The sequence below is a fragment of the Ambystoma mexicanum genome, chromosome 3p (assembly GCF_040938575.1).
Source record: "Ambystoma mexicanum isolate Mex_15411 chromosome 3p, UKY_AmexF1_1, whole genome shotgun sequence".
In the NCBI taxonomy this organism is placed as follows: Eukaryota; Metazoa; Chordata; class Amphibia; order Caudata; family Ambystomatidae; genus Ambystoma; species Ambystoma mexicanum.
Window position 1 is genome coordinate 323,359,803 of NC_090925.1, and position 15,039 is coordinate 323,374,841.

General features: G+C 44.8%; 1 protein-coding gene across 7 annotated transcripts in view; it reads right to left on the minus strand.

The window, feature by feature from the left end:
- RTEL1 (regulator of telomere elongation helicase 1) overlaps positions 1-15,039 on the minus strand; it is a 1,752,068-nt gene that overhangs the window by 792,494 nt on the left and 944,535 nt on the right. For all 7 annotated transcript variants that reach the window (XM_069650890.1, XM_069650893.1, XM_069650896.1 and 4 more), the window contains one exon: positions 6,478-6,518. In XM_069650890.1, the coding sequence (XP_069506991.1) occupies positions 6,478-6,518 (41 nt within the window). The remainder of the gene's footprint in view (positions 1-6,477; positions 6,519-15,039) is intronic.

Consider the following 15,039-nt stretch of genomic DNA (forward strand, 5'->3'; position numbering starts at 1 on the left):
TCTAGCAGCACAACTCAGCTTCATAACTAAATGGCTCTCAGACGAACCCATTGAAGAAAACCCCCTACTACAGACCACGAGCCTCCCTCATCACTTGAAAGAACTGGTATGGACACCATTGAAACTGATGGGAGAAGCACCGCACATAGTCACCCTGGGGAGGGAGGTCTGGCGCAGAGCGAGGACACTCGCCCATGCGCAGAGGGCCTACTCCCCAGAGATCCCACTGATAGCAGACCTATACATAGCAGCTACAGACCTGAAACAAATCAGATTATGGGAAAGGGAAGGGATCTACACCTGGGGAGACCTATACGAGGAAGGCACATTCAAGGAATTTGACACGCTGCGGGACAGTGAGGGCATACACTCGGGACAGTTTCTCTGGTACCAGAAGATCCGCGCTATAGCGCGAAGCAAGTGGGAATCATGGCCTGAAGAACCGGACTCTGATCCACTATTAACACTGCTATACAACATGGGGGAGGGCTGCAGGCCAATATCCCAAATATATAGACAACTGAGCGACACACCTAACCCCCGAAGCATGGACATGAAAAGGAGATGGGAAAAGGATATAGGTAGGGAGATGTCAGAGGGGGGAGTGGAACCGGGCGCTCACATTCCCCAAGGACGTGTCGAGAAACCACCGGTTCAGGCAAATACAGATGAATGTGCTGCACCGAACCTACCTAACCCCGAAAAGGATAGCCAAATTTAGCAAGCAAACGCAGTCAAATTGCACTTGGTGCAACAGGGAGGAAGCAGACCTAATCCACATGATGTGGGATTGCCCAAAAACAAAAACACTCTGGGGGAGGGTGAAACAACAATGCGAGAGGGCAGGCATGACCAAATACAAATGGACGCCGGAGGAGTGCCTGCTGGGAACCTACCCCAGATTGGCCAAGATAAAGCACCTAGTCAGACTCATGGACATAACGTGCATATTAGCCAAACGAACCATAGCCATGTCTTGGAAAAAAACAGCTGGACCACAATATAGAGCATGGCATGGAGAAATGGAACGATGGCTCCCAGCTGAGACTAGGGCCTGGGAAGATAGCGTGGCTAGATCAACTGAAGAGTCCAGCAGAGCCTTGGAAGCATGGAAGGAGCTCACTAGACATATGACTCTCCCCTCAGACAACAAGCCCCCCTGAACCAACAGCTTAGTGCGGGATCGCTTACAAGACATAAACGAAGACCAGACAAGAACTAATAAGGGACGCTATGGGCCTTTGGGAAGCATCCCTCCTACACCCTGCACATAACACGAATGCCCCCTCTCAAACACCCCTAACCCCCAGGGGCGAGACGAGCTGATTCATGCGAACACCATAAGGAGACAGTTGTTAATGTTAGTTAAAGTTAATGTTAAAATGTATTTTGGTTTGTACAAGAATAAGGCACAATATGGATATATGTAACAGATGCTATTGAAAATGCCAATAAACAAATTTTAAAATAAAGACAAGGAAAGAGTAAAGACCAGAGAAAAGCTCTTCTCCCAAGATAGCTGGACACACAACGACAAGAAATCACACAGAACATCTCCGAGAAAGCCTAAAGGTCCTTTTCCTTCCCAGATCACCAGAGAAAAAGAAAAACGTACCATTCGTGAAAACACCTCGACGCAGAATCAGACGAAAGAGACAGAAAAGAACCCTAACAAATGGGCATGGATTCCTTTGGCGTTGACAAGATATGTTAGGAAATAGCAACCAAATCGTCCCTCTGACAACCTAGAAGGAGAGACGTTAAAGGAGCAACACGCAGCCCAAGAACCAGAGCAAAACATCATCCTTGGCTCTTGGAACACAAGAGGCCACATTCACCTGACGCAACCAGGAGAGGTGAATCTTGGCCTATTCGACCTAATATGTTTGCAAGAGACCTGGTTGCTATTTCTGCCGAACCTGGACGGCTTTGAAGTAGTACTCGCACCGGCCCAAAAAGGAGATAGAGGATGTCCTACTTCAGGCCTGCTGACTGCCGTAAGAACTGGCGGACCGCTCAGTATAGTCCACAATCTGATATCATCTCTGGCAATTCAGGCAACATTGCTAGAATGGAAGAAAGAGGACACTAGGCAAAAAAAATCCAGACAGGATCTTATCCTATTATTAAACATCTACTGGAATCCACTGATAACAAAGACCAAGGGATTCCTAAATAACGTGGAAAAAAGTGTAACAGACGCAACAGAAATGTATGACATGGATCACATCTTGATATGCAGTGATTTAAATGTCACCTGTCCTGCACTCAAGATGGAAACGACTCCTCATAACATGGGTAGTGCACAATCAATAGCGAGAGGTACAGCATGGGCAAAACTGATGGAATCGCGGGATCTGTGCAACTTAAATTCCCTCGAATCAGCCAAATCCAGAATTCCAACATGGGAAAGTGCTGGCAGAAGAAGCACAATTGATTACATCTTTGCCTCAAAAGAGCTATATCTGCAAACCAAAAGTTTCAAGGTAGTGAAGACCACAGGCAGCGATCACAATTTACTAACTGCAAAGTGGCCAGCAAAAATAAGACGCCAGCGATAATGCCGAAAAATCTGGAAATAAACCAACAAGGAAACCGATTGAAAATTACGACAGAAGGCATAGTCTGTATCACGGCAGCTTACAACGGACAAAATAACCGAAACACTTCGAAAGAAAAACTGGATTACCGTCCTGTTTTGATCCCTTACCTACATTCACGACGCAATAGAACTTATGACAAAACTCATTTACATACTCATAACAAAGAACTCAGGATAAAGAAATCAAACCTAAGAAAGGCTACTCGGCTTGCACGAACAAATCCAACACAAACAAATATAGATTCGGCAACCAAAAACAAAAGACTGTACAAATCGTGGATACAATCGATACGATGGGAACTATATCAAGTGGATGCAGAGAACATGCTAAGAGCAGTGTGCAAAAAAAACTAATGAGAGTTCTGGACGATCATAAAGCACAAAATCGCACCCACGGACATAAAAACCATAAACAGTGTCCCAGAAGAAAAATGGAGTGAGCACTACACTGACTTATACAAAGATCCTACCCCAGGGGAAACAACATCAACCACTCAAGACCACTCCAAATGGATAGTATGCTCAGAGGATAATATTCTGATAAAGATCAAGAATCTGAACAACTCCCGTGCCCCAGGTCCAGATGGCATCTCCAACGCCCACTTGAAACAGGATGCAGAAATTTGAGCTCCACTAATATCAGATCTCTTCAGAAGATCAAGTATTTCGAGATCCATCCCTGATACGTGGAAGACAGCAAACATCGTCCCAATTTATAAGAAGGGCCCGAGGAACGACCCGAGAAATTATAGGCCGATCACACTATTAGATGTTCTCGGCAAACTTTTCGGATCACTGCTGTTGAAAGAACTCCAGATATGTCAGAAAGAGGCAAAAACAACGGACCCCTTCCAATCAGGGTTCGAAAAGAATTTGGGAACGTCAGTCAACATTATGCTGATTAGCATCCTAAAATCAAAAGTGTTTGAGGGGCAACCATCAATATTCATTGCCTCAATTGATCTGGTCCAAGCTTTTGACCGCGTGAATAGGGAAAAACTGTGGAGAAAACTGGAGAAACAAAAATGTCCACCATGCATTCTTGATCCAGTGAAAGCCCTATATAGCGAAACGTCCATCAAAATCCGGCTCAACGAAGCAGGCTTGATGTCTGAAAGCATAAAAACGGCCAGAGGTGTGAAACAAGGCTGCCCTCTGGTGCCGGCGCTGTATAAGGCCTATATGGCCGACATAGCAGATTCCAAAAACGACACTCGATCATTTCCTCCGCAAATAGGCGATTCAAAAGTGACAAGATTGCTGAATGCAGATGACATTCTACTAATAGATCAAACAGCAATTGGACTCCAGAGACAAATAGACAGTCTCACAGCCTATCTGAAGAAAAATGACCTGGAGCTTAATACATCAAAAATGAACATTTTGGTCTTAGAAAAACCGACGAGACCAAACAAAAGATCGCAATGGTTCGTAAATTCGAAGAAACTAGAAATAGTCAAAAGCTGTACTTACCTAGGGGTGAAACTCTCGTCCAGTAAAATTGATAAAACGATGCAAGTACATCTGTTTTCCAAAACAAAAACTTTAGCAGCACAGGCAGTGTCTTTGGATAGGAAATTCGGGAAATTCTCAATTCTTCCACTCAAACTTTTTATAGAGCAAAGGTCTGTCCAACTCTGACCTAAGGAGCCGAAGCCATGCCACATCTGCCGAAGACACTGTGGGCTAAACGTGAAGGTATATTTTGGCGCAGAGTACTACGACTTCCAAACTCCACTCCCATTGCAATCATTCGACGCGAACTGAGTCTACAATCATTGGAATCTGTGGTCACGAGAAACAGCCTATTATTCCTGGGTAAAATCATAAGGAACCCACGACCAGAAATCCTGGACATCATACTTCAAGAGTTGAAGAGTGAAAAAAAAAACAACGATAACAAGCTGGTACAGTAGACTACTGAAACAAGCGGACAAAATCGGATGTTCAGAATGGGACATAGAACGGATCCCGGGAAAAATAAAGAAAAAACTTAAAATACAAGATTGGATTGAGACTCTAGACAAAGCAGAAGATCTCTCAGTCTCCACACACGATACAACGAACACGCAAAAAAATAGACGAAGTCAGAAACTATCTAAAAAAGTTTCCAGATAAACGACTGAGAACAACCTTTTTAAGAGCAAGGTTAAACTTATTGAAAACCAATGAGATTCTCTTTCGTAGAAAACAGTCAACTACCAAAAACTGTCGCTATTGTAAGAAGATGGAAACCGAAACACTACGCCATCTCCTCCTTCATTGCTCAGGAACGGAAAACCTGCAAACCACCTATCTCAATCCACACAGAGCTCGGCAACTAACCACAAATGAAGAAACTTGGTGGAATATGCTAATGTGTGGCAATTCCATATCTTTTGGAAAAACTGAAGCTGGAGGTAATTAATCTATAAAAGAAAATTTAATTGGTAGTCCAAGCAAACAGAAAAATGCACGATATCCACAATCGGAAACAGTGAAAAACGCAAGAAAATCTGGACAGAATTTGTAAAAATTGTTAATACAATTAAACACAAAAAAAAAATAAAAAATAAAAAAATAACCCAATGAAATATCAAAAAAGATCAATATCCTCACCACCAACTCCAGTATCCTACACAGGATCGTGTGACAGGGTCAGGGATCTGACGCTGTTAAGTGGGTTTGGGGATCTCTCTCAAACTGAGGTAGGAGGCCACCCAGGATGCTTACCAGAGCCAATCCTGCCCCAGAGGCAGGGTGAGGAAGCTGGGAGGGCCTCTGCCTCTCTCCCTTCTGCCTGTGCCTGGCAGCAAATGTCAAGTGCAACTTAGAATCGCCGCATTCACCTTCTACAGTGCTGGCCAGTGTTCTATATCTTTTTTGTAGCGCTCCTGCGTCCAGAAACCCCAACGGCAAAGACAATCCACCGGCGATAGAGGCATCAGCGATGACGCAGCAGGCGGAACATTGCTTGCAGAGAACCGGCAGTCAGGAAAATCCATCTTAGACTGAAAATGAACTACGAAATTGGCCTTCCACATAGAAGGCTGCCATTACGAGACACCAGCAGATCTGCATTAAAAAAGGGGGCAGGTCTTAAATATGGTTCATGTTGTCCCACTTGAGTGACCCGCCAACGAGGGAAAACCAAAGCAGCAATTGTCCTGGGCAAACAGCTGAGCAGAAGGGCCAATGATGGGAGGGGAGGTAGGAGCAGAATAAAGTGGCATGGGAAGGATGAGGGAGTTTGCGTTATTCGGAAAAGGTCAAAGGAGGAGAAGGCGGACCAAAAGACCTTGCGGAGGATACACAGTGCAGTGGGTTGTGGAACTGGATTACAGAGAATGTGCGTAATGTGAGTGCTAAAATGGCTTTTTAGAATCATCCACTTATTTGTTAATGCCTTAGACAAACTCTAAGCAAGTTCTCTTTTTTGGCTTGCTCGGCAAACATGGGCAGATCCAGTTACCTTGCCACAGTGCATTGCATGTCATGAACCGAAGTCATTGTTCCCATTATCCACACCAAATACGAAGATGTGAAGATGTGCCACTGGCATTTCTCACTTGCATTCCTTACAAAGATTAAATCACAAGGCTTTCCAAGGAGACCTATCCATGGATTTGTTAAAAACATGAGGCACATTTCCCAGAATAGGGACTTGGGATTCTTAGTCAACGTCACATCCCATGCCAGTGGCTCCCATGATGTCATGGCCTGAGCCATGTATTAAGTCACGCCTGCCAATCTGGGGCAGTTTCACGATTTCTGGATTCCGTTTGCACCTAGAGCTTTCTGAAAGAAAATCCATCTGTGGGACAAAAATATACATTAGAAAGTACATTATGTTTCTTTCAACCAAAAATCTGTCCAAAGATTACATTGTCTCTTACCTATTGTCTTGCCCAGAGAAGACATGTAATCCACAGAAAATCTGCAAAATAAAGAAAGGGTAGAATTATGGTTAGGGGGGGAGTCAAGAGACCAGAAGGGACGGTCCCAAGAAAGTCATGTCAGGATTAAGGAACAGATTTGGCATCAATGATTCCTCTCTCTCTTTAACCATCAGCAAATTATTAATCTTTACACATTGGTGAAGGTTTATTGACCTATATGCCACCTCACAGGAAAACCTGAACGGTCTGTGGTACATGTTTTATTTTTAATTGTATTTGGTTTAATTAAACATTTAGAAATACAAAAGTCAAAAATAAGTACATTGATAAAACCAATACAAAAATGTATTCAAATTAGTAACCATCTAACAATTAAAAAAAGGAGAAATACAAATCAAACATTTAGAGGATACTTAGAACAGAAAGATGGTAACATAATCTAAAAAAAGGGAATAAGATGCACAGTACATATTCCATAAGCATCAAACCAGAAGTAGACGGTGAGTATTTCCAAATCTACAGATTCAAACTTTTAATAAAGGTCGATAGAGCCAGCCCCTCATGAATATTATGCATATCAAGGCAGTGCTTCCATACCAGGCCTACGTCATACGTTATTGAATTTACATCCAAAGGCACCAGGAACTTAGCGCTGAGGCTGTCTAGAGCTACACACTCAACAACCAGGTGCCTTAAGATGCTTCCACCAGAATTAATGACCTCCTTAATTGAGGCATCAGATTCCACCGTACCATAAGTAGGATGCCTCTATAGAATCAGTTTGGGAATTGATGCAGCATTTTCGTTGGGGTGCTTCTGCGCCTGTGTTCATGTTTCAAATGACTCAGGGAAGAATAAGAATGGAAGTCATCAGTGGTCTGAACCCAATCAAAATAAATGGAGCTTGTTTACCCTTCATAGGATTCATGGTCAGGGTCTCTAGAGTCACCCCAATTTCATTGAGGGTATGTTCTGATCTTGCTCTCAAAGTAGATAGTACATGACAGTGATTTAGATTCCTTCCCATTAGATGGTACAGAGAGTTAGGGCTAGGGGCCTTAATTTTCGAATATAAAGACAGGCAAGCCCATTGCACCCGCGGCCCAAAGGGAAACAATCCCCAATGTCTAATGTGGCTTTACCCATTATAGGCTTTACCTATTATAGGTACCTAAAAGTGGCCTACTGACTGAAAGAACTGGATGAATATTTTATGCACAAAGTATATACATTTAAAGGTATTGAAATCTCAAACTGAACTTTTATCACTACTTCCCGACTAGAAATAATGATGTTGCCTACTGCCTCCTACTGGTCACCTTCCCACCCCGTTTCTAAAAAAAAGACCTCCTATGGAACATAGTTTGCAATGGCAGGTGTAATTTTAACTCTTTTCCGTGGACTGGCCATTCTTAGCTTAAAGTAGTTTCTGCAAATGTTTAAAGACCTAGCTTTACAAAAGGCATTCCATTCTGCAAGGAGAAAGCCAGCGTCGTCCTGTCGAAAAGTGGTGTTAAACCATTCCACTACCTGCCTTAAGAACTATGAAGGGGGGGCGTGACTTGGAGCGCCAACAATGCGGACGCTCTTTTGAAAGCCTCTGTTCGGTGCCCGACCAGCATGGGAAGAATGCTTGGTTCGAAGCTAATTTTTAAAAAGGTTTAACTTTAAGTTTGATTGCACATAAAACAAAACATTGAAGCGGCGCTTAAACATTAGGTACTTGGAGAACACCAAATAATGTTTCATAGGAACTTACCCATCCTCTTGTTTCCCACCCTGCCTTCCTCCCGCAACTTAAGCCAGCCCCCAAGTGATTCCTTCTCTTGTAAAAAGTGCACCACTTCCTCTGATTTGTGTGCCTGTGTGGGGAAATGCAGGCCGTATTCCTGAGTCCAAATATCTTTGAATCAGTGTAAAACATGTTCCTTTGCAGCTGTAACCTTTTCCGCTACAAGGATGTCCCAGATTTTCGCCCACCATGGGAAATAAGCTGGTCCTCTGGGGTCTTCCGTTTGAGGTAGACTTAGAGGGCAGAGGAGTGCTCGCCCCTCCCTAACGGGCCCAAAGACGTGTTGGGCGAGCTCACATGAGTGATGGTCCCAGGGGCTGAAAGAAAACAGCAGGGGTCTCCATCCCGAGTGCTGCCAACTGAAAGCAATATGGCGCCTGTGACGTAGAGAGGAAAGTGGCACTGAGCCATCCCATCCAGCTGTGAAGACTACCGTCCTTAATTTGTTCTCCCAGCCGGCTAGCCCTTGGAAAGTCCCTGCTCCACCCAACGCTATCCTCAAAGGTGCCTCACCTCCGGGCATGCGAAGAAGTACGAGGGCCCAATGGGAGAACATGAAACACCGCAAGTGCTGGGGGGAAGCATCGAGAGCACTGAGGCCCTCTAACCCCCCACGGCAACCTAGGGCACCCCTGGGGTTGCACCAGCCGAGACTGGGTCAGACTACCTCACAGACGATTTCAGAAGGGGTGCCTTAAGAGCATGGCAGAGGCCCTCGGATGAGTGCGGACCAAATATAATCTGCAACGCATGGGAGTGAGCATGGAGTGCTGGATGGCCCCGCAAGGAAGTTCTACTGTCTGATATCTAACTCGCGCCCTGGGAGGAGCACCCAGGCTTACAGGTGCACTAATCCATGGACACCGCCGAGATGAGGCCTGCAATGCCAGGGAAAGAGAGAGGCGGGGCCCCAGGGGAGGCTACCACTAGAGCCCAATTCTGGTGTGGAGATTGGCTCGAGGGAACAGCGAACACGAATCCAGGTGAGAGGGCTGGACCCCAATTAACCGTAGAGGGTGTTGGGGCTGCTCTCCCCTACTCCCCCCTCTGAGGTGTCAGACATGAAAGGCGGGCACAAAGTTGTCATGCTTTTGGTTAAAGACTTTATTTAACGAAAAGGGGTTGGGAAAATGCCTCTCTGACCCTGCACTAAGAGGAGCTTCCCTATCAAAAAACCCAAAAACTAAGGAACTGTGTCACAATGTCAGAAATCAAAACTCATCCTTGTGTCCAAACTGTAAATCCTGACCCCCACACTATAAACAAAATAAAGTGAAAGGGGAAATATCGTTAAGCTGGTATTTTCAAAAAGTGTTTATAAATAAAAACAAACTAGCTCTAACGTAAAAGAGGAAAAAATCTTCGTTGCAGAGGGGGCTTCTCTTCCCCTGGAGTCTTCAATGGAATAACAATGTACCTTGGTCTAACAGCTCTTTGTGTCTTTCTTAGCCCACAATAACCCTGTTAGGTAAAAGCTGTTTAGCCTTATAAGCCCTTCTTTAACAAAAGTTCCTTCTTTAGTCAACCAACACAGTCTTGTCTTGACATTCTTTATACGTTTGCAATTTGCCTGGTATACTCGCCTGCCAGGACTCTTTATGCACTTCTTGCCTGGTATACTCCCTTGCCAGGACTTCACTTGCCTGATATACTCTTATCAGGATTTCTATGTTTCTTCTTTATGCTATGCCCAAGAGGAGATTCTCGACTTGGACTTCGCTTTTATATCAGATTAAACTCTTTGTGGCCAGCGATCAGGTAAGCGTGTTTAGCTTCCTACAATCTGCCTCCTCCTGGCAAACAGCTGTGCATTTGTGTTAATTTTATGTTGGTGTGTTGCACGCTATATCAAATAAATTAATTGAAATGTACTTATTAATGCAGGTTTGTATAGCGCTTTCACCAGAAAGACTCATGCTGCGCTATGTCCTAGAAAGCTGTACAGCGCTTGTTCACTTAGATGTCCATTCCTGGTCAGTCAGCACAGAAAAATACTGTCCACCACTTTGAGAGTAGTGGAATATAGGCACCTGAAAAAGCAGAAGCTGTGCAGAGAGAAGGTGGTTTCAACAAGGGATGATGCGAGACATAGTGATCTAATAGAACATAAGGGGAGAGAAGGGTAAAGAGGAGTCATCCTCTGTAGATCAGGGGTACACCACCTCTAGGGCTCGTGGTATTTGTATTTCTATTTATTGTATTTATAGAGCGCATCCGCCAAAGTGTAGCCAGGTGGATTCCAGAAACTATGGCAGGCCCAGCCTCATCCTGTAGTAAAGTCTCAGTGAGGCATAACTGGTCATGGTTGTTGTCATAAAACAAGTTAAAAATGTGTTTGGGATGTTTGGGTAGAAAGTATACATTAAGTATACTTAAATACCCATACTGAAACGGCCAGTGCAAATCCACATACTGACGCTGCCAGCTTGAATACATCTGCCTACATCATCTCACACAATGCACTTTTACAGGACACTAATGACAACCTAAATGCATCTGCGAAGGCGAGCCCCATAAAGATACATCAGACATCGAAGGAAGACAATACCGCTGACCACCTCTCTGCTATAGACTCCCCCACCCATCACCCAGAATATTGCCCCAGCGTGCAAACTGTTAGGGAGAATTCTCAAGAATGTGCTAATTTCCCTTACCTTTCGAGACCCCCAGCAACTTTGCTGGATTCTAGGATTTTATGTTTTACCTGGGAAGAGTGTGAGCCTTTTTTTCCCCACTCTTGTGTATTTTGATGTGCGTTTTACTTTTGTGTTCTTTGGATATGGAGTTTTAAAACAACTCCAGAGGCGGCATCTTTTTCTGTGCGTCACACAGCACCCTCAGTGCAGTGACACAGGGGTGTATTTCAGACTGCCCAAGGTTCAAATAGCTTCTCTGAGACTGACATCTGTCTCCCAGAGCATGTAAAGTTAAATTGACTTTACTAGTCTTTTTAAATTTACAGATCCAGCACACCCTCTCTTCCTATAGAGTGCTGGAGGGGTTGCCTAGCTTCCCGAGTCTAAACACTCATGTAACAGTCAAATGTTACCCTTTCCCACTTGAAATGGCTGGTGGCAGTGGTTATAAACAAACTACCATGATTTCTCCTGACCGCTAACACCGGTAGCTAAAAATCCGGTCAGCCATGTTTTCCAATATGGCGCCCAAGTCCTATCTGTAAAAACAGACTCCGGCCAACTTTTTTCGCCATTTCTTTTTGGAAAGGTCCTTCTTGGGTTTGTCTCTGCGTGCCAAACCAGGTTTGGTCCCTTTGTTCGTTGGCCTTTGGCGGGCTTCATTGCTGAAGCCCTCCCCTGGCGCCTGAGTGTCTGGGGTGGACAGGATGTGAGGGAGGTGCCCGAAACTCCCTGTGCTTAGTCTCCTAAGAGACCTGAATGCAATCTGGCGTGATTGGCCGGCTGGCTGTCCGCCAAAGACAGCCACCCTGCTGTGTGAGTGACAGCCTGGCTGGAATGAATGGGGGAAAACTGTTTAAAAGCAGACCTCTGGGACTTGGAAAGCGAGTCGACCACTGTAACGAAAGAACCGAAGACGAGCTGAAGGAAGACGACTGCTGCAACTCCTGGTCCACCGATAAAGCCCTGCTGCAGGTCCGAATTGCCTGAAACTCCATCGACAGAGAAGCCCTTCAAGGTTAACTTCTTCCGTGGAGCTTGGTGTGAACAACCAACTCGTAAGCTACCTGGACGAATTTTCTTCAGAGTGCTGTTGAAAACCGGATATCCAGGGGGAAGGAAACCAGCTTGTGGACTTTAAGGCACTCACACCTTAAACCGACGTTTTGCCAAGCTTGTGGCTTGTGGGCAGTGCAGGAACCTCCCAACGTCGTCCTCCTTATCCCCACGACTGAAGCTCAGGAACAGCGAGATCTGCAGGAACTGCCAGGAACAACTGCCTCAGCTACAGGTTTTCTTCACTTACAAGGTACTGTGCAGAACTCTGTTCGGCCGCAGTGAAACTTTGTGAAACTTTCCCGACTTTGAAGGCTTGTCCTTCCCTAATCCAACATCTAACTTTTCGTCTGACCAAATTCTTCTAAGATCCATGGCAAAGACTTAACCGTTTACTACCAGAACTGTGCTCTCCTATACAAGACTCTGAACCATTGACTTTGGCCCAGGCCTATTGAATTGAATTGCTGGTTGTAGTGAACTGAAACCCTTTGCCCTGCCTATGAAAGTATTTGTGATGTTGATTCTTATCACCTTGTATTTTTAACCCTTTTTAAAGTAACTGAAGTGCCATTTTGCTCCCACTTCAGGGGAGCTGAACTTGTTCAGAAACTGATTGGTTGTGTATTGTAGTATATTAGATTGTGATATTGAGCAGCTCTTACTAGTGGAATGTTTTCCAAATGACTGTAAATAAATGTATATTCTTTTCACAATAGACCTTGAGTAAGTGTTGGTTTGAATCACTGTATTTGTTGGTCCTTTGTGTAACCTGTTGTACTGCTCATTTTACTCTTGAGATAAGTCTGGCTGCTCAGCCACTGCTACCATATTACTGTGTAGTACAGGCTTGTACCAAAGGTGAAATTGTACTTACACTTGTAGTCTTAATTGTGTGTAGTGTTCCCAAAGGGTACTGTATATGATTCTGCCTAACACAAACGACTGCCCTATTTAGGGTCGCCTCCCCAGCGAGCCCTACCCCCTCCTACAGGCCGAACTGCAAACATCTCAAAAGAACAGCACCAGCCCACACCACGGTTACACACACCCCCCCCCCCACCCAGCAAAAGACCCCTACCTAAACGGTGCACTTATCAATGCTCGCTCTCTACTGGCACACGCGCTGGATATTTCAGACCTCCTCCACTCATGTAACCTTGACGCCTTTGCCATCTCAGAAACCTGGCTTCAGGATGCCTCTGCCCCTGCCCTTGCTCTCGCCCTACCAAAGGGTTATACAGTATATTGGAAAGATGGACCTAAAGCCAAGGGCGGTGATGTGGCTTTGATAGCCAAAGACTACCTCCCATTCACAAAAATGAACACCTCACTTCAAGGAAATATAGATTAACCTTAAAGCTGACCTCTTCCCCCTCTTGCACCATCACACTTCAGATCATCTACTGCCCCTCCTGGCCCCCTTCATAATTTCAATGAGGAACTCCTTCACATCCTGGAAGACAAGCTCAAGATCTCCTCAAAAATAATCCTATTAGGTGACATTAACCTGGGTCCCAATGATCCTGAGTACTCCCAGGCTGATGCTCTAGCAACAGCACTAGAAACCACAGGATTCAAAAAACGTCAACACTGCCCACGCCAAAGGTCGAACGATTGCTGACCTCAACAGCGGCATCTCGATATCCTCCAGAACACCTTGCCCGTAGTCTGATCACCATATTATTCTTTTTGCCATAGCACAAAATAAGAAACAAAAGAGCTCCTCCCTGCCCCCGGCACTCTCACGTAGCTCAAGGAAGCCTACCAAAGGAAACATTCTACCACTACTGGATACTCCTAACCTCAAACCTCCATTCTCCAAGGACCCCAACATCCTAGCCAACCTCTACACTAACCACAGCTGTAGACACAATTGCCCCCTCACATCTCATATATCTAAACCTGTTAGCCACTCAAACTCTTGGTTCACCAATTACCTACTTGAATTTAGGAACAGTAAACGCCATGCGGAAGCAGCCTGGAGTAAAAAACCATCAGACTCCTCCAAAGCAGCGTACCACACCATCGCCAACGCCTACAAACTTTACAGCAAAATCTGCCTCCTACAACACTAGAATCTCTAATGCAATAATTAACACTGCCTACAGGGACAGCCTTACTCCATGAGGTCTAACGTGAGGAAGAGAGCTGGTTCAAATACATTTATTCTTTTGAACACTGATTTTTCCTTTGCATGCATTTCTCCCTTTTACACTTTTTGTACAAGAGATAGGGCAGGCATTAGGTTTTGTTAACATAGGACATTTTTATTTGATAGACTCTACTAGGACTGTTTTGTTTATGGTTTGATGGTCGAGACTACTCGCATCTTAGTTATAGGGCAAAGTAGGAGTTTCTCCAGCCCCAACATTTTCAATGAAAGGTTTTACACATTGTATCCAATGTGTCAGTGTCATTCGGGTGTGTTATACTTGAGCTAAAACATGGCGCTGGTGCGCAGTGTATTCTGGGGGCACTCAGAGCCATAATGGATATTTACTCCATGCCTCAGTGAAAAGCTGTACTTACTTTGCTGAGAGCTGAATTTACTTTGCTGAAGTACTTTCGGTTGACTCAGCTGGCAACCAATGGTTACCCATCAATGCGCAAGTGCATTGCCAAAAGGTTCGAGAAATTACCACCCCTTTTTGAGGAGTGCATATATGCGGAACCCCTCAACGGTCAGACGGGACAAGTACAAAGACCTCAGTCGGAAGGGGCACGCCTTTGTCCGGCATACCTGTGGGCTGTTGTGCTCTCAGCCTGGCTTTTACCGGGGTCTTTCAGCCTCTTCTGGCGAGATGAGGGATTCAGTTACGCCCACGGTGATGTATTTTCTTTTGAATTCTATGTCTTTTCTGTGATTTATTTCTGTGCAATACAGGGTGATACCATGCCTCCTCTACGCCTTCCAGTGTAGATTACCACTTAAATCTAATGGGAAGAAGGTTGATTTTCAAGAACGGAGAAGGGTCCCCATTACCAGTTTGTTCTCCAACAAAGATGGCAGTGATGTCTGGGACTTGGTTATTCTTGAAATGGAATTCAACTTTCTGAGAAAGTTGATCAATT